The sequence below is a fragment of the Mercenaria mercenaria genome, chromosome 12 (assembly GCF_021730395.1).
Source record: "Mercenaria mercenaria strain notata chromosome 12, MADL_Memer_1, whole genome shotgun sequence".
In the NCBI taxonomy this organism is placed as follows: Eukaryota; Metazoa; Mollusca; class Bivalvia; order Venerida; family Veneridae; genus Mercenaria; species Mercenaria mercenaria.
The window spans coordinates 75,242,313-75,263,048 of record NC_069372.1 but is presented as its reverse complement, the minus strand read 5'-3'; the positions used below and the strand labels follow the sequence as shown (position 1 = coordinate 75,263,048).

At 37.3% G+C, this 20,736-nt stretch overlaps 1 protein-coding gene across 4 annotated transcripts in view; it reads right to left on the bottom strand.

Annotated features, from left to right (window-relative positions):
* LOC123534578 (calcium/calmodulin-dependent protein kinase kinase 1-like) overlaps positions 1 to 20,736 on the bottom strand; it is an 88,698-nt gene that overhangs the window by 36,866 nt on the left and 31,096 nt on the right. For 3 of the 4 annotated variants that reach the window (XM_045316884.2, XM_045316878.2, XM_045316883.2), the window contains 3 exons: positions 7,962 to 8,835; positions 3,435 to 3,488; positions 1,331 to 1,382 (listed from right to left, as the gene is read on the bottom strand). In XM_045316884.2, the coding sequence (XP_045172819.1) occupies positions 1,331 to 1,382; positions 3,435 to 3,488; positions 7,962 to 8,798 (943 nt within the window). In that variant the 5' untranslated portion in view covers positions 8,799 to 8,835. Of the gene's footprint in view, positions 1 to 1,330; positions 1,383 to 3,434; positions 3,489 to 7,961; positions 8,836 to 10,221; positions 10,470 to 20,736 lie in introns of those variants that run through there. The other variant, XM_045316885.2, reaches the window with a different exon arrangement.

The following is a 20,736-nucleotide window of genomic DNA, read 5'->3' as shown; positions in this document are numbered from 1 at the left end:
TTAACTAAATCGGGGCGCGGACGCCGATGCGGACGCCGACGCATGGGCGAGTCCAATAGCTCCACTATTCTATGAATAGTCGAGCTAAAAACCTGTGGTCACGAAGGCTATAAGGAAACAAGAGACAATAAAGTTGTGAGACTTTAACAAAAACAGCTTCTGACAAAACTACAATATCACTGCAGAAAAAAATAAACCTGTTTTCACAGCCATTTGTTTGTAATGTGCGTTTTATTCAACCTGGCAGGGTGGAGTTAATCTCTGACGTATGCAAACAATGGTAATCCCAAAAAACAAGCAAAATAGGTAGGCAATATAATTGTTTAATTCTGTAATCAACGATTAAAATTCAGCCCATGTAAAGTAGATGGCCACCAAATATACTACATATCCTGCACAATAATGCACTGGACCATCGCGAAACCCCGCCCCGCCAGGTCGATTAAAATGCACAATAACTCAGAAAGATTATACAGACTGTTTGTGGCCTGGGAAATGCTCTCATTTTCTATCCCCTTGTAATGTCCTTTACACATGCCTCAAAGAGGGGATAGACAATACTCAGTATTACACCACATCAAAATCTGTGGGCAGGCCTTACATCATGACAACAGTTTAATTATAGATACCTATAGACTTTCTATTGCTATTTCTGTGTACAAAGTTACACACTGTTTTGTATTAAGCTGTATTTCACATCCTGACATCATTAACTAACTTCTCAGTTTCAGTCCCAGGGTTAGACTCAGGGTTAATTAACTATGAGGACCGAATACCGAGAACAGTACGCAACAGTGTCATAACTTCTTTCAAATAAATGAAGATGTGGCACAGTGTTACATTCAGCATATTGTTATGACGTTGTTGTAATGTAAGATTCAATTTACCAACTGATATTTTGTTGACGCTCGATAATGTTGTTTATATTGTCTGTTCCGAAAACGGTCCAAACACTGTCACAAAAATCCTCCGGGGCATTACATAACCTTTTGTAAATTTAATTACATACAATGTATTCTGAAGCTTCAGGGAAAAGCAAGTTGATAGCACCAGCCGTCTTCAGCGATAGAAATTCTAGCCGTTGATTCGTGATTCTCACCAACAGAAAAAAGCAATTACCTGATGACTTCCCAATAAATAACTTGCTAAGCATATTGGAAACTCGATAATAATTCTTACATTATTAAAGACTTAATCAAGATTTTCTTTAGGTTATCCAGCATGTTACCCATTATGACTGTGCTATGGGAATCAAGGTTCTATGCTAGCGTGACACTGCACGATCATAACAGCATAATTACGTAATTACAAATCCCTTTGAAGTACTTACTGAAGAACCCTGCCTTTTTTCTCAACCTCATTTTCGATAAGATTTTCATTGCCTGAAAAGGAATGAAACATTGGTCAATAGTTGAAAAACCATGAGAATGAATTCTGGTCATTCAGGTATCACAAGCAGAATGATGAACCTGCCATAGTGGCCACCTGTGTTAAGCAACCTCTTGCTTAATAAACTGACTTTTTTGTCCTAATTTCAACCTGTCTTCAGCAGCCACCTGCTTTAAGCAGACAGACTCTGTCACTCTTGTTTCCTGGCTGCATAATACAGGTTTGACTATAAGCATTACTATATAACAGTATATGAATGCGTGTTAATCTAAGTTAGTTAGGAGCTCACCATTTGCAAAATGCCATTTTGCTTGTAGGTTAAGGAACGGAAATGATGTTAAATTCATGTAAACAGCAAATCCACAGAATCAAGTTTTTAAAACAGAAGAAGCATTTTCAAATTGTAAAATCCATCATTACTTTCATCTCTATTACATCAGTTATGTTTTGGTTGTAATCTGTAAAGTGCTGCCCAAATCCTATTGTTGCACATCACTAAACAGTTGTCGCTGTGGCCAATTGTTTCTGTAGCTAATGTCTCCCCTCCCCCCACCCCCGATCACAGCTGTTTGCAAACCAACTTTAGATGTTGAGTTCTTTAATGCAAAGAAATCCGTCCACTGATTAAGTTGCGGAAGGTTGTTGGTTCACATATCAGTGGGGTCATGTTGCTTTATGTTGTGGAGAAAGACTACAGGTGCTCCTCCTGACCTTATACCAGACATAGGCTGAATCTGTGTAGTCACTGACTTCTGACAAATTTCTTTGATTCATAGCAAATGACTGGCTCTACAACAGACTAAATGTGACTGTCTCCTGGGAGACTTAAAGCCTGATGTGAATTATATACTCTCTAAGACAATGTTAATCTATAATTTATATGAGTAGTCATCAATTGCTATCCCCCAGGTCTGTTATTACAGATTCTGTAATGGTGAACTAATATACGGTAATAGTGGCCTGTAACCTAATCACTACCCTAATCTCTTTAATATAGCTCTCTGGGAGAGTGAGGCTGTCTGTATCAGAGTGTCCTGCGTTTTAGGGCAAAAACTGTTATTTCTACATTCCAAAGGCGATACTGTCTTCATTTCATAGCAAATTCTATAACAACCTGGACAGTTGCTGAGCAGATCTTGTGAGAAAATCCTGAATTTTTGTTTTTCTTACATTTTGCCTGAGGAAATGTTTCAAAAAAAAGAATTACCAAAAATGACTAATTTAATAATATTATGACCTCTTTGAAGAACCAAGGACAGTTTTTCATATTAACGAAAGTTGCTGAATGATGATGTGAGAAAATCTGAAAATGGATAGGATAATAAGACAATATCAAGTCACACACGAGCTTATTTTTTCTTCTTTGTGGGATATAAAGACAAAATATCAAGTCACACAAGGTTGATGTGTGCGTGTGGGAGGGGGGAGGGGGAATTTGTGAGGATATATGGGGTTGGCAAGGTGGGAAATGGAGGCAGGGGAGAAGGGGTTGCAATTGGCATGATACCAAGAGACAATATCATTATGTGTGAGGATGGGTGTGGTTGGCAAGGTGAGAAATGGAGACTGGTGGAGGAGTGGGCACGATAATAAGAGACAGTATCATTATCAAGAAACATAAGACACTAAGTAAAACACAAAGCGGCTGCTTGGTTGTGATGGTGATAGGTGGTGCTGACAGACGGACAGACACACAGAATGTATGAACAACATAGCTATATTCTCCTTTCCACTTCACAATGGGGTCAGTAACAAAATATGTTGAAGAAAGAATAAGAAATATAATTTGTATAAAAAAAAAAATAAGTACAAAATGGGATACAATTTCATCAAAATGAGTAATGGAACCTATGTCACGGGAAAGGCATGTAAGAAGTTTCATTCCAGTTTTTGATGGGTAAAAACTGAGGTATGAGCTTGCTGAGAATCCTTATAAAGAGATCTTAACATGACACTGATGCTAGAGGTGGTGGAAGGGGTTCTCTGGTAATATTCAGATTGTTTTTTGTCTCAAGTATCCATAACCGACATAAAAGTATACTTACATAATGTGCCTCGTTCGCTTCATTGTACGCCAGTTTTACAATACCATAGGAACCCTGAAATACAGGCAGATGTTATGTAAAATAAAGTGCATAAAATATGTAAAACTAATTACATGTATGTTTAAGAATAGAATACAGTCATGTTATACTCTCTGTTTCCACAATTAAAACAAAAGACAAATTCATTTATATCTGTGAGATTCACCTAAATTTGCAAGCTTCACCTATATCTGAGAGCTTCACTTCAACCTAGGAGCTTCATCCTAATCTGGGAGCTTGACCTGAATTTGCAAGCTTCATATATATCTGAAGGCATCATTTAATTTTCAGAGCTTCACCTTATGCTCCTTAATCTGAGAGCTTCATCTAAATTTGCAAACTTTAACTATATCTGAGAGCTTCACTTAAATCTGAGAGCTTCAACTTAAATTGGGAGTTACCTTATGAACCTTCTCAATTTCGGGAGCTTCAGCTAAATTTGCAAGCTGCACCTATATCTGGGAGCTTCAGCTAAAGTTGCAAGCTTCACCTAAATATGAGAGCTTCGTCTATATCTTTAAGCTTCATCTATATCTGCAAGATTCACCTTATTCTGAGAGCTTCACCTATATCTGGCAGCTTCACCTTTATCTCAGAGGTTCACTTAAAATTGCAAGCTTCACCTATATCTGAGAGTTTCACCTTAATCTAGAAGCTTCATCTTAATCTAGAAGCTTCACCTATATCTGAGAGTTTCACCTTAATCTAGAAGCTTCACCTATATCTGGGAGCTTCACCTAAATTTGCAAGCTTCACTCATATCTGGGAACTTCACCTATATCTTAGAGCTTTACCTGTATCTGGGAGCTTTATCTTAATCTAGGGGCAGGGCAGATTTTGGGCAGGTTGAATGGCTGCTGTATTTTAATTCCTATATTAATACAATAGGTATATAACCTAAAGGATATCAAAGTTCACTGACACAGTAAAAAAACAACAACAGTTACTGTTTATCTCAGTTAGATCAAAGTGTTATAACATTTCAAAAGACAGAACTGTCTGTGACAGAGAACTGTCTGGAGATATATCAAATTCAAGGCAATTACAAAAACTGAAAAGAAATTAAGTTCAATAAACTTCATTTTCTGTCAACCTTATACCAGTCAATAACCTCACTGTTCCCATTAGAAATTCCAATGATTTTAAGTCATGGCAAACTTCCAATTTAAATCGGAAGAATACAGATGGCAAACTTTTCCAAAACATTAATACAATATGCGAGCTAATATATAAAATTTACAAAGTAAAAGTACAAAAAACAAGAGGGCCAAGATGGCCCTAGGTCGCTCACCTGAGTAACACACCATAACAGTGTAAACATGTTTTACCTAGTGATTCATGGAGACAAATATTCTGACAAATTTTCATTGAGATTGGACCAAAAAACGTGGCCTCTTGAATGTAAACAAGCATTTTCTTTGATTTGACCTACTGACCTAGTTTTTTACCCCATATGACCCAGATTAAAACTTGCCTTTCATGAAAACAAACATTCTGACAAAGTTTTATGAAGATAGAATAAACAAGAGCTGTCACTATTGGTGACAAATGCCCTCGAAGCATGCCCAAGAATGCTATAGCTGTATGCTTAAAAAAAATCACAAATCATTATGCGACCCTGACCTAAGAGGCCCGGGTCATAAGCGTGACGCACGTTCTCAATATGGTTAACATTTCTTTGAAAAATGGCAGAGATATGAACCAGACAAGAAAAACCTTTGACTTCTCAGTGTGACCTTGACCTTGGAGCTAGGGGTCTGGATTTGTGCACGACACCTCATCTTACTATAGGGAACATTTATGCCAAGTAATTTCAAAATCCCTTCATCAATGGCAGAGTTATGGACCATACAAGAAACAGACCCTGTTAACATTTTACCTCTAAGTGTAACCTTGACCTTAGAGCTAGGGGTCTGGATCTTGCGCATGACAAGTCGTCTCATTATGAGGAACATTTATGCCAAGTTATTTCAAAATCCCTGGATGAATGGCAGAGTTATGAACCAGACACGAAACAGACCCTGTTAACCTTTGACTTCTAAGTGTGACCTTAACCTTGGAGCTAGGGGTCTGGATCTTATTCAAGACATGTCATCTCATTATGGTAAACATTTATGCAAAGTTATTTGAAAATCCCTTCATGGATGGCAGAGTTATGGACCAGACATGAAACAGACCATGATAACCTTTGACCTCTAAGTGTGACCTTGACCTTGGAGCTAGGGGTCTGCGTCTTATGCATGACATGTCGTCTCATTATGGTGAACATTAATGTCAAGTGATTTCAAAATCCCTTGATGGATGGAAGAGTTATAGCCCGGACAAGAATTAACCGGATGCATGGACAGAGCAATTTTAATATGCCCACCTTCGGGGGCATAAAAAATGTGCCCCCTAAGGGGTAAACAAGCTTATTCTTGATTTGACTTGGTGATCTAGTGTTAGAACACCACATGCAGACAAACATTCTGACCAAGTTTCACACACATCAAATGAAAAATGCATCCCCTATTGCATGCACAAGGTTTTTCTTTGATTTTAACAGGTGACCTAGTTTTTGACCCCCAGATGATCTAGATTCAAACTTGAGCTAAAGATCATCATTTTGACCAAGTTTCACAAAGATAGGGGCATAAACATGGCCTCTGGAATGTCATCAAGCTTTTCCTTTGATTTGACCAAATGACCTAGTTTTTGAACCCACATGACCAAGACTCAAACTTGACATAGAGGTCATCAAGACAAACATTCTGACCAAGCTCCATAAAGATTGAGTCACAAATGTGGCCTATAGAATGTTAACAAGCTTTTCCTTTGATTTGACCAGTTGACCTAGTTTTTGACCCTACATAACCCAGATCTAAACTTGACCTAGAGGTCCTCAAGACACACATTCTGACCAATTCTCCTGAGTTTGAAACTTAAATTGTGGTCTCTAGAATGTTAACAAGATTTTCCTTTGATCTGTTCTACTGACCTAGTTTCTGACCCCACATGACCCAGTTTCAATCTGACCTAGACACCATCTAGACAAACATTCTGACAATGTTTCATAAGATTGAGTAACAAATGTGACCTCTAGAGTGTTCACGAGCTTTTCCTTTGATTTGACTGTGTGTCCTAGTTTTTGAACCTATATGACCCAGATTTATATTTGACCTAGAGGTCCTAAAGACAAACAATCTGACCAATTCTCATGAGTTTCAAACTTAAATTGTGGTCTCTAGAGTGTTAACAAGACTTTCCTTTATCTGGCCTAGTGACCTGTTTTTTGAACTCACATGACCCAGTCTCAAATTTGACCTTGAGATCATCAAGACAAACATTCTGACAAAGTTTCATAAATATTTGGTCACAACTGTGGTCTCTAGTGTTCACAAGCTTTTAATATGATCTGGCCTAGTGACCTAGTCTCTGATCCCACATGACCCAGTTTCGAACTTGACCTAGAAATCATCAAGACAAACATTCTGACCAAGTTTCATAAAGATTGGGTCACAACTGTGGCCTCTAGAGTGTTCACAAGGCAAATGTTGACAGGCGATGGATGACGCACGACGCATGCCAGGCAATGACCAGTCACAATACCTCACCTTGACCTTAGAGCTAGGGGTCTAGTCCTGAGCATGACGTATCATCTCATAATAGGGAACAAATAATTTTAAAATCCCTTCATCAATGACAAGAGTTATGGACTGGAAAAGAAACAGACCATGTTAACCTTTGACTTCTAAGTGTGACCTTGACCACAGAGATAGGGGCTGGGTCTTGAGCATGACACATCATTTATTATGGGGAACATTTATGCCATCTTATTTCAATACCCCTTGATGAATGGCAGAGTTATGGACCAGATAAGAAACAGACCATGTTAACCTTTAACCTATAAGTGTGACCTTGACCTTAGAGCTAGGGGTCTGACTCTTGTGCAAGACACATTGTCTCATTATGGTAAACATTTATGCCAAGTTATTTCAAAATTCCTTCATGGATGGCAGAGTTATGGACCGAACATGAAACAGACCCTGTTAACATCTGACCTCTAAGCGTGACCTTGCCCTTGGAGCTAGGGGACTCGGTCTTGTGCATGACACGTGGTCTCATTATGGTGAACATTTATGCTAAGTTATTTCAAAATCCCTTGATGGATGGCAGAGTTATAGCCTGGAAGAGAATTTACATGGATGCACAGACAGACTGACTAACTGACAGACAGACAGTGCGATTTTGGTATGTCCACCTTCAGGGGGGCATAAAAAAATGAACACTTATATCTAAAATATTTGAAAGAGCAACAGTCACAATAGTTTGGTGAGACTGCAGCACAACTTCTGAGATTGATTAAAACAGTTAAATCTAGATTCACTTTGGAAAATCTACAGCTTTAACTGAAATCTGATTAAGTACACAAGCACTTTTGCTGAAACTGCAAGTAATCAATTACTGTAGATGTTCATAACGTACTATCAAAGTGAATTAAAAGAGTACCTTTCCTATTTCATCTTTGAGCTTATATTGGTTGAGCTGAATATAACCATCTCCGCCATCTGAGACCGAGATTCTTCGCGTTTCCATGGTCGGCTGACGACGTAACCGTGGTGATGCTGAAGGTGAGGAGTAAGGTGATCTTGGATATGAAAGACGTCTCTGAGTTAAAGAACTATCCTCTGAGGTACTATAGAGTATTTTAGGACCATAACGTTTGTTAATCAACTGTCCACTACCCGGTCGATTTAAAACATGTGGTGATGATTGACTTTCGCAAGGGATATGAGCAGAATGGGGACGAACTGTTGTCTCAATTTCACAGTTTTCACTTTCTTCTGAAAATGGTTTCACACATTCAAGAGGTGAAGGTAATGTTAAATGACCGGTTGCATCAATAACAGTCAAACTTTCTCGTCTATTTGGCTCATTTATCTGGTTGATATGGTAACTGTGGGAGCCCTGACTCTCGTTAAGGTCACACTGAAGGTCATTATCATTTTCACCAATATCACTTACTGTGCTACACCCAGAATCATTAGTTATATTTGAACTTTTCCTATGTAACGGATGTTTAACAGGTTTTCCTTGTGTTAATTTAAGATTTTCACTTTCAGGCTTGATGTTTTGTTCCTCTTCTATACAAATAACATTACCACTATCGCGATTTAACAATTTCTTCTCAAATGCATTTTCTTTGTTAAGTTCTAGCTGCCTATCTAAAGATGATTTGTCGTGTGCAGTGTTTTTATTATCGTGTGGAGTGAGCTTATTATCGCTTATGTAATTATCATTATCATGTAATTCCGCAACAGATATAGTTTGTTTTTTGGTTCTCATGTCTTCAGAATCCTGACTCTGATGGAAATGGCTATTTCTGAAAATATAAAAGGAACACAATTTGAATATCAAGCAGATGTTACAAAATAACAGTAATGCCAAAATAGTGTTTGTTTCTGATTACATAGGTAGGTTACCAGTTCTTTAATTTTTTTCTTTGCATAATTGCAAAGCATAGAAGTTCTGTGTATTAGCATGAAAACTCTCCTTTTCATCAAACTTAATAATGGCAACATTTTTTAAGAAAACATGTTGGGTTTTTTACTAGCTAAAAAAAAACTGAATAACACTTTCATCTTGTAGAAATTAATAAAAATTTCTGGGATCAGAGATTAAAATTAAGACTGATTGAGTAATTGAAAACAAACAATTTTAATTTGGCCTATTCCTTAAAGAGAATGCTAGTTGAATCTGTATACTAGTTATGCCGAACAATGCTTCAATCATCACAACCATATTATGCTGAGGTCATGTCAACCTGATATTTAATGCCATGTAGGCATCAAGAAATAGCACTTGCAAATTTCATGAAATTTATTTTACTTAATAAGATGTTTTAAACGAAATGTAACATTGTTGATTAATTTACATACATTCTGAGTTAGTTATTCACTTTGCTGAAAAATTTGCAATAATTTTCACCCGAAAAGAACTCTGCCACAAGATGTATTACCATTTCTGGTCCTGACTTGTAGAAACAAAGACCTACTACTGGCGCCATGCTTGCGCGAAGAAACAGTTCCATCATATTTGATATAAAGTTTTCAATAAAGAACATATTAGAATCGAAATAATTTATAGCAAAACCATGTTTTATCACTATTTATACACTCAGATGGTTATATTTCGTCCGAAATAATTTCACTCGGGCTGGGCCCTCGTGAAATTATTATGCCCAACGTATAACCGCCCATCATGCATAAATAGTGATAAATCACTGTTTTGCTATTAATTATTTCTTAATTAACAATCACCTCAATATAACCACATTCATTTACCTGTCTTGCAACACCATAATTTTTTCATCCTGTTTACACACTATAAAAGGACTTTCCTACTTTATACCGCAGTCACACATACGGCGCGGATAGCTACGTCTAGCCACAGATAGAAACGTAGTAATTCATATCGATCCCTACCAGCTGAGCCGTACCTTAAAGTAGTAATCCGTATCAATCCATACGGCTCAGGTACGGATCGATACGGATTACTACGTTTCTATCCATAGCTGGACGTAGCTATCCGCACCGTATGTGTGACTGGGGTATTACCTAAATTCAGAGACCACCTATCAAAAATGACCAAATGGGTGGTCTTTATAGATTAATTTCAGAGTTTATATATGTAATATACCATAAAGCTACATTTCTAGCAATTTCAGGAATTTGCATCTGAGGGTAATCTGGGAAATAATTTAGCATACCTCTGCAAAATGACAACTCTCTAATCCAATCAGAAAAGCCAATTTCAATCATTTGATGAAATGCTGATCCATGAGTAATTGGGGAAAGTGTGTAAAATCAGACCGGCTAACAACCACTTCAGCTTCGTTCATAATATAAATTGGAATACACGAACTGTAATTTCTCCTCAAGCTTTTGGTATAGCTATTCTCCTGAATGCGGGATTGACATCAGTTTATGCACTAGGCTCAAATACCGCTTGTCCTGGATATAATACAGCTGGAAAAATGTACACTAAATCTACAAAATATACACTATCAGGCTATGAAATTGTATCAGGCTATGAAATCCAAACAAGAGGACCATGATGGTCCTGAATCGCTCACCTGTCCCCAAATGACCCAGTTTTGAACTGAGTATGATGTCATTTTTTTCTATTATTTGACATAGTGACCTAGTTTTTGAGCTCATGTGACCCAGTTTTAAACTTGACCTAGATATCATCAAGATAAAAATTCTGACCAATTTTCATGAAGAACCATTGAAAAATATGGCCTCTAGAGAGGTCACAAGGTTTTTCTATTATTTGACCTAATGACCTAGTTTTTGAAGGCACGTGACCCAGTTTTGAACTTGACCTAGATATCATCAAGGTGAAGATTCTCACCAATTTTCATGACGATCTCATGAAAAATATGGCCTCTATAGAGGTCGCAAGGTTTTTCTATTTTTATACCTACTAACCTTGTTTTTGACCGCACGTGACCCACTTTCGAACTTCATCTAGTTATCATCAAGGTGAACATTCAGACCAATTTTCATGAAGATCCATTGAAAAATATGGCCTATAGAGAGGTAATAAGGTTTTTCTATTTTTAGACCTACTGACCGAGTTTTTGAAGGCACGTGACCCAGTTTTGAACTTGACCTAGATATCATCAAGGTGAAGATTCTCACCAATTTTCATGAAGATCTCATCAAAACTATGGCCTCTATAGAGGTCGCAAGGTTTTTCTATTTTTATACCTACTAACCTGGTTTTTGACCACACATGACCCACTTTCGAATTTTATCTAGTTATCATCAAGGTGAACATTCAGACCAATTTTCATGAAGATCCATTGAAAAATATGGCCTATAGAGAGGTCAAAAGGTTTTTCTATTTTTAGACCTACTGACCTAGTTTTTGACCGCAGCTGACCCAGTTTTGAATTTGACCTAGATATTATCAAGATGAACATTCAGACTAACTTTCATACAGATCCCATGAAAAATATGGCCTCTAGAGAGGTCACAAGGTTTTTTATTATTTGACCTATTGACCTTGTTTTTGCCGGCACATAACCCAGTTTTGAAACTGACCTAGATATCATCAAGGTGAACATTCTGACCAACTTTCATGAAGATCCATTCAAAAGTATGGCCTCTAGCGAGGTCACAAGGTTTTTCTATTTTTAGACCTACTGACCTAGTTTTTGAAGGCACCTGACCCAGATTCAAACCTGACATAGATATCATCAAGGTGAACATTCATACCAATTTTCATACAGATTCCATGAAAAATATCGCCTCTAGAGAGGTCACAAGGTTTTTTTATTATTTGACCTAGTGACCTAGTTTTTGTCGGAACGTCACCCAGTTTCAAACTTGACTTAGATATCATCAGGAGGAACATTCAGACCAATTTTCATGAAGATCCATTGAAAAATATGGCCTCTATAGAGGTCAAAAGGTTTTTCTATTTTTAGACCTACTGACCTAGTTTTTGATCGCAGTTGACCCAGTTTCAAACTTGACTTAGATATCATCAAGATGAACATTCAGATCAACTTTCATACAAATCCCATGAAAGATATGGCCTCTAGAGAGGTCACAAGATTTTTTTATTATTTGACCTACTGACCTAGTTTTTGTTGGCACCTGACCCAGTTTTGAACTTGACCTAGATATCATCAAGATGAACACTCGGACTAATGTTCATGAAGATCCACTGAAAAATATGGCCTCTAGAGAGGTCAAAAGGTTTTTCTATTTTTAGACCTACTGACCTAGTTTTTGACCGCAGTTGACCCAGTTTCAAACCTGACCTAGATATCATCAAGGTGAACATTCAGATCAACTTTCATACATATTCCTTGAAAAATATGGCCTCTACAGAGGTCACAAGGTTTTTTTTTATTATCTGACCTACTGACCTAGTTTTTGTCGGCACGTGACCCAGTTTCAAACTTGACCTAGATATCATCAAGGTGAACATTCAGACCAACTTTCATACATATTCCATGAAAAATACGACCTCTAGAGAGGTCACAAGGTTTTTTTATTATTTGACCTACTGACCTAGTTTTTGTCGGCACGTGACCCAGTTTCAAACTTGACCTAGATATCATCAAGGTGAATATTCAGACGAACGTTCATACATATTCCATAAAAAATACAGCCTCTAGAGAGGTCACAAGGTTTTTTTATTATTTGACCTACTGACCTAGTTTTTGTCCGCATGTGACCCAGTTTCAAACTTGACCTAGATATCATCAAGTTGAACATTCTAACCAATTTTCATGAAGATCCATTCAAAAGTATGGCCTCTAGAGAGGTCACAAGGTTTTTCTATTTTTAGACCTACTGACCTAGTTTTGGACCGCATGTGACCCAGTTTTGAACATGACCTAGATATCATCAAGATGAACATTCTGACCAACTTTCATAAAGATCCCATGAAAAATGTGACCTCTAGAGTGGTCACAAGCAAAAGTTTACGGACGGACGCACGCACGGACGACGGATGCCATGCGATCACAAAAGCTCATCTTGTCACTTTGTGACAGGTGAGCTAAACAAGAGCTGTCGGAGGACAGCAACGCTCGACTATTCAACAGCCTTGTCAATTGAATGAATACAAAAGTTGAAAAAGGGGCATAATTTTGTAAAATGCAAAGTAGAGGAATTGAACCTCTGTACTGCATGTCATATCATGACAGTGAACAAGTGTGTGAAGTTTCAATCCTTTCCAATTTGTGGATACTGAGATACCAGCTTACATACAAAAACTTAACAAAAAACTGCTAAGTCAAAGGGGCATAATTTTGTAAAAATGCCAAGTAGAGTTATGGGACCTTCACAGTGCATGTTAGATCATGACAGTGAACAAGTGTGTGAAGTTTCAATCCATTCCAATTAGTGGATACTGAGATATCAGATTACATACAAAAATTTAACCAAAAACTGCTAAGTCGAAAAAGGGGCATAATTTTGAAAAAAAAAAGAGAGTAGAGTTATGGGACTTGCTTAGTGCATGTCAGATCATGATAGTGAACAAGTATGTGAAGTTTCAATCCATTCCCATTAGTAAGTACTGAGATACCAGCTTACATACAAAACCTTAACCAAAAATGTCTAAGTCGAAAAAGGGGCATAATTTTGTAAAAAAGCAAAATAGAGTTATGGAACCTGTGCAATGTAAGTCAGTTTGTCACAGTGAATAAGTGTGTGAAGTTTCAATCCATTCCCACAAGTGGTTACTGAGATACCAGCTTACATACAAAACCTTAACCAAAATCGGGACGCGGACGCAGACGCCGACGCCGACGCACGCATGGGCGAGTGCAATAGCTCACTATTCTATGAATAGTCGAGCTAAAAATGGACATTACCAGGCCATGAACTTCAAAAAATATACATTACCAGGTTATGAAATCCACAAAATGTAAACTATCAGGCCATGAAATTGTATCAGGCTATGAAATCCAAAACATGTACATTACCAGGTCATTAACTCCACAAAATATACATTATAAGGCTATGAAATCTACAAGATGAACATGATCAGACTATGAATTCCACAAAATATACATTATCAGGCTATGAACTCCACAAAATGTATATATCTGGCTTTGAACTCCACAAAATTTACATTATCAGGCTATGAAATCTACAAAATGAACATGATCAGACTATGAATTCCACAAAATATACATTATCAGGCTATGAACTCCACAAAATGTATATATCAGGCTTTGAACTCCACAAAATGTACATTAACAGGCTATGAAATCCACAAAATGTATACTATCAAGCTATGAAATCCACAAAATGATCATTATCAGGCTATGAAATCCACAAAATGAACATAATCAGCTATGAAATCCACAAAATGTAATCATTTTAAGGCAACTGAACATTATTATGCAATCCATAAACAGTTTTACTTTAGAGAACATAACACTGCAACTTAATAATATATTCTGACTTGTAATAAGAATGCTCAATTGAAATAAAGATTATAATACAATAGGCACGTCATTATAGGAAATGATATTGGAGATTGTGTTAAATATTTCCTTATTTTGGTTACTTGTTAGATAATTATATGTGAGCTGAAGTATAATGGCAGTTACTAATTCATGTAAAATATGTATGGCAAGATTTCTTAAGACGTGAGTGTCAGAAAAATGTGCCCTCGAAACTAGAAATATTCATATCCCATACGGACATGTGTCACATGCCACGCCTGTTTGTATTAAAATAATACCCCTAGCACCTAGAAATATTTGACCTAGTTTTTGACCCCAAATGACCCAGATTCAAATCTGACCTAGAGGTCATCAAGATAAACATTCTGACCAATTCTCATGGGTTTCAAACTTAACTAGAAATATTCATATCCCATATGGACATGTGTCACATGCTACGCCTGTGTGTCTTAAAATAATACCCCTAGCACCTAGAAATATTTGACCTAGTTTTTGACCCCAAATGACCCAGATTCAAATCTGACCTAGAGGTCATCAAGATAAACATTCCGACCAATTCTCATGGGTTTCAAACTTAAAATGTGGTCTCTAGAGTGTTAACAAGATTTTGCTTTGATCTGGCCTAGTGTCCTAGTTTTTGAACCCATATTACTCAGATTCAAACCTGGCCTAGAGGTCATCAAGATAAACATTCTGACCAAGTTTCATGAAAACTAGGGTCACAAAATAATGTGGCCTCTAGAGTGTTAACAAGATTTTCCTTTGATACTACATATTGACCTAGTTTTTGATCCCACCTGACCCAGTTTCAAACTTAACCTAGAGATCATCAAGACAAATATTCTGACTGTTTCATAACTATTGGATCATAACTGTGGCCTCTAGAGTGCTAACAAGGCAAATGTTGACAAGACGCCGCATGCCGCACAATGACAGGTCACAATAGCTCACCTTGAGCACATTGTGCTCTGGTGAACTAGAAATAATGAGCCATATTGTTATTGCATGTTTTTATATTACAAAACAGCTATAAAACAGGAGTAAAGTTCACTTCGTTGTTACAGCATGATGATGCACACAAAGTTACAGAGTATTATTCCAACTTCTCCATAAGGTGTAACTAACTAGGCTACCTGCATTGAAATACTAACTGATTTTGAAAAAGGTGAAACACTGATCACTCAAAGTTGCAAGGATATGGTCAAAAAAAGTTGCTAAGTTATAAGATACAAGAGATCAAAACTCAGAAAAGTAGCCGCTGACACATGAACCTCTGAAGTAAGCCCTGGTACTAGTCTGGTTACCGACTAGATAATCTTTTTTTTTTTTAAATAATTCTGTTATATATTCTGTACTTGAGCCATTGCTAGTACTACCATTTCTATTGACTGATGCTTGAGCAAGCAGTGTTCACATTCTACCATTTCTATCGAGTGATGCTTGAGCGAGCAGTGTTCACAGTACTACCATTTCTATCGATTGATGCTTGAGCGAGCAGTGTTCACATTCTACCATTTCTATCCAGTGATGCTTGAGCGAGCAGTGTTCACAGTACTACCATTTCTATCGATTGATGCTTGAGCGAGCAGTGTTCACAGTACTACCATTTCTATCGATTGATGCTTGAGCGAGCAGTGTTCACAGTACTACCATTTCTATCGATTGATGCTTGAGCGAGCAGTGTTCACAGTACTTCCATTTCTATCGATTGATGCATGAGAAAGCAGTGTTCACAATACTACCATTTCTTTCGACTGATGCTTGAGTGAGCAGTGTTCACAGTTCTACCATTTCTATCGACTGATGCTTGAGCGAGCAGTGTTCACAGTACTACCATTTCTATCGACTGATGCTTGAGCGAGCAGTGTTCACAGTTCTACCATTTCTATATATAAGACTACTGCATGTGCTAAGAAAATGTTAATTTACAAAGAGCCAACTTCTGTTTTCTTTAGTGGTTATATAATATTCTTTACTTGGTTTCAGCATTGAACAAGCATGAAAACAAGAGGACCATGATGGTCCTGAATCGCTCACCTCTTCCCACATGACCCAGTTTTGAGTATGACGTCGTTTTTTCTATTATTTGACATAGTGACCTAGTTTTTAGGGGTGACTATTGAGACCAATTTTGACTATTGCAATACTATTGATATTGCTGAAAAACTATTGCGATACTATTCTATTGCAGGTTACTACTGCGATACTATTGCAATAGTTATTGGCCACCATGTTTTATACAGTAAAACTACCAACTGGCATTATTACACAGTGTAAGACACGGCACTGTTTATAATTGCTGTTAATACACATTGAGATGTTTCTATAACTGAAATAGGCAGAAATACATCTAACATTAAATATTTTTTCATTAACATTTTTTCTATTTCTCGCCTTCCTTGGCTTTGAAACAATAAGTAAAACAATAAACCTATTAAAGGTATACTCAAACGAATCGGCCATTTTGTTGCGAATGTCAACGTTTTTAATAACCCAAAGCATGGAAAAAGACGAAAATTGCTGGGTCGGACTAAACAGTTTGCTATATAATAAAAGTAGCCTACTTTCTCCATGTCCATAGTATTTTTTCTCATTTAAGATTAACAAGTTATTTAAATATATTTAATCAAAGTTTCTAAGAAACTAAATTTATTGATTATCTCCCAGACTTCTCAGTCCTTTATGGTAGTTTAATTCCGTGAGGGTACTGTAATTATTGTAATGGAGACGTAAACATTTTCCGAGGCGCAAATGAAAGCTGGCTTTGTTTCTTGGTTTATAAATTATTAATTATTTCTCTATTTACTAAAATTTCAAAACTATCGAAACTATCGATTGCTGAAGGAACTATCGGCGATTGTTATTGGATCGTGACTTTTCTATCGATGCATGCTATCGGGACACTCAGTATCCCAATGCATCGATAGTTCGATGTATCGTTACACCCCTACTAGTTTTTGAGCTCATGTGACCCAGTTTTGAACTTGACCTAGATATTATCAAGATAAAAATTCTGACCAATTTTCATGAAGATCCATTGAAAAATATGGTCTCTAGAGAGGTCACAAGGTTTTTCTATTATTTGACCTATTGACCTAGTTTTCGAAGGTACGTGACCCTGTTTTGAACTATACCTAGATATCATCAAGGTGAACATTCTCACTAATTTTCATGAAGATCTCATGAAAAATATGGCCTCTAGAGAGGTCACAAGGTTTTTTTTATTATTTGACCTACTGTCCTAGTTTTTGTACGGCACGTAACCCAGTTTCAAACTTGACCTAGATATCATCAAGGTGAACATTCTGACCAATTTTCAGGAAGATCCATTCAAGGGTATGGCCTCTAGAGAGGTCACAAGGTTTTTCTATTTCAAGACCTACTGACCTAGTTTTTGATCGCAGTTGACCCAGTTTCAAACTTGACCTATACATCATTAAGATAAACATTCAGACCAACTTTCATACAGATCCCATAAAAAATATTGCCTCTAGAGAGGTCACAACGTTTTTTCATTATTTGACCTACTGACCTACTTTTTGAAGGCACGTGACCCACTTTCGAACTTGACCTAGATATCATCAAGATGAACATTCTCACCAATTTTTATGGAGATCCATTTACAAGTATGGCCTCTAGAGAGGTCACAAGGTTCTTCCATTTTCAGACCTACTGACCTAGTTTTTGACCGCACCTAACCCAGTTTCGAACTTGACCTAGATATCATCAAGATGAACATTCAGACCAACTTTCATACAGTTCCCATGAAAAATATGGCCTTTAGAGAGGTCACAAGGTTTTTCTATTATTTGACCTACTGACCTAGTTTTTGAAGGCACGTGACCCAGTTTCGAACTTTACTTAGATATCATCAAGGTGAACGTTCTGACCAGTTTTCATGAAGATCTTATGAAATATATGGCCTCTAGAGAAGTCACAAGGTTTTTCTATTTTTAGACCTACTGACCTAGTTTTTGAAGGCACGTGACCCAGTTTCGAACTTGACCTAGATATCATCAAGGTGAACATTCTGAACAATTTTCATGAAGATCTTGTGAAATATATGGCCTCTAGAGAGGTCACAAGGTTTTTCTATTTTTAGACCTACTGACCTAGTTTTTGACGGCACGTGACCCAGTTTCGAACTTGACCTAGATATCATCAAGATGAACATTCTGACAAATTTTTATGAAGATCCATTTGTAAGTATGGCCTCTAGAGAGGTCACAAGGTTTTTCTATTTTTAGACCTACTGACCTAGTTTTTGATCGCATGTGACCCAGTTTCGAACTTGACCTAGATATCATCAAGATGAACATTCAGACCAACTTTCATACAAATCCCATGAAAAAAACATTCTCACTAATTTTCATGAAGATCGCATGAAAAATATGGCCTCTAGAGAGGTCACAAGGTTTTTCTATTATTTGACCTACTGACCTAGTTTTTGATGGCACGTGACCCAGTTTCGAACCTGACCTAGATATCATCAAGGTGAACATTCTGACCAATATTCATGAAGATCTTGTGAAATATATGGCCTCTAGCAGGGCTCCGGAAATTTGGATAACTCAATTGGTCCGAAACGAAAATCCTGACATCGGCGCTACCCCACCCACCGCATTCCCAATATTACATATTTTGTAAAACGTGATAGGGTAAAGAAATAAGCATGTCATGCATTAAAACTGTGTTACCAGTCACCGCGCGTTACCATACAATGAAGACAGTTATTCAGTGTTATGTGTGATCGTTACTTTGTTTAAATTTCGATGTTTTTCCGAGATAATACCAGGCATTGACACCGTGTGCGTAACTAGTCTAAAAGCCAACGCACGTGACTTCAATACCGTATACACGGCAGATACTTTGTGATGTTTCCTCATTCTTTGGCGGAATTCTAATAAAATACAATGCGTCAAAGTGAGTTACACGACACATATTTTCAGCTAAACAGCCTCAGTATTTAAAGAATACTCTGCCGCGGACCGAATGTGTACGTTATTTGAACGCTGAGATCGAATTTCCCGCATGTATAGTACCAAAACGTCATGCGGGTTGGCCACGGATATTTCATTTCACTTACGTTGTACTTCAATAAGCAATTACATTTTATAAAGTTATATGTTCTCTTCTGATGTAAACAAAATTTCATTTTGAAACGTTTTTTAAAAGACCGATTTGATAAACAGTGCCACTCCGGTTTTCTTTATCATTCGTGGTTGCCCGTCCATTTTTTTCTTTTTTGTACAGTCGGGTTGCAAAGACAATTTTCTGCATTTGTTTCAACTGGAGCCCCAACAAATGAATCATGTAATTTTTTCAAATCAAGTAATTATAAAAATTATTTTTATCGGTTTTCCATGTGATGTCTCATTAAATCAAAGACCTATAATGTACAATTATAACTCTTTGATTAAATGCAGCGACCATTTGTTTGTTACCGTGATCAAACATAGCCTTTTGAAATAAACCATCCGTCGGATTCTAAATAAAAGAAGTGGACCCCTGTCGAAATGATTAGGATCCAGTGAGAAACGTTAGGAAACCAGTCAAAAATGTTTAATACACCGCAGTCGGCTGTCTGCAAACATTGAAGGATGTGCCGCGCGAGCACAGATTGCGTCACGCGCTAATTACGGACCGATTATCAAAGTGACAATCAGACTGATTGACACGTTTATTGATTATCTGAAGGTGCAACCAACAATTTCCTACTTGGCAGGTGATCGTGTATTGAGATATAAGACCGAAATTTATACTTTTCTCCATTTTTACGGGACCGATTTTTTTCGTTTTTTCACTTCGCGAATCGGTCTGAAAAGTCAAAAATCGGTCCAAAACCGACAAACCGGCAAATTTCCGAAGCCCTGGCCTCTAGAGAGGTCACAAGGTTTTTCTATTTTTAGACCTACTGACCTAGTTTTTGACCGCACGTGACCCAGTTTCGAACTTGACCTAGATATCATCAAGGTGAACATTCTGATCAATTTTCATAAGACCCCATGAAAAATGTGACCTCTAGAGTGGTCACAAGCAAAAGTTTACGGACGCACGCATGGACGACGGACGACGGACGCCGCGCGATCACAAAAGCTCACCTTGTCACTTTGTGACAGGTGAGCTAAAAAATCCATGAAATACAAATACAATGTCATTTTGGTTCTTGGTACAGAATTGTATCACATGGTACACATAAACAAAAGTTACAAGTGGAAATTTAAAATAAGTGGTTAAGAAAAATGTCAACTTTAAAAGACAATGATATAAAACCATTAAAAT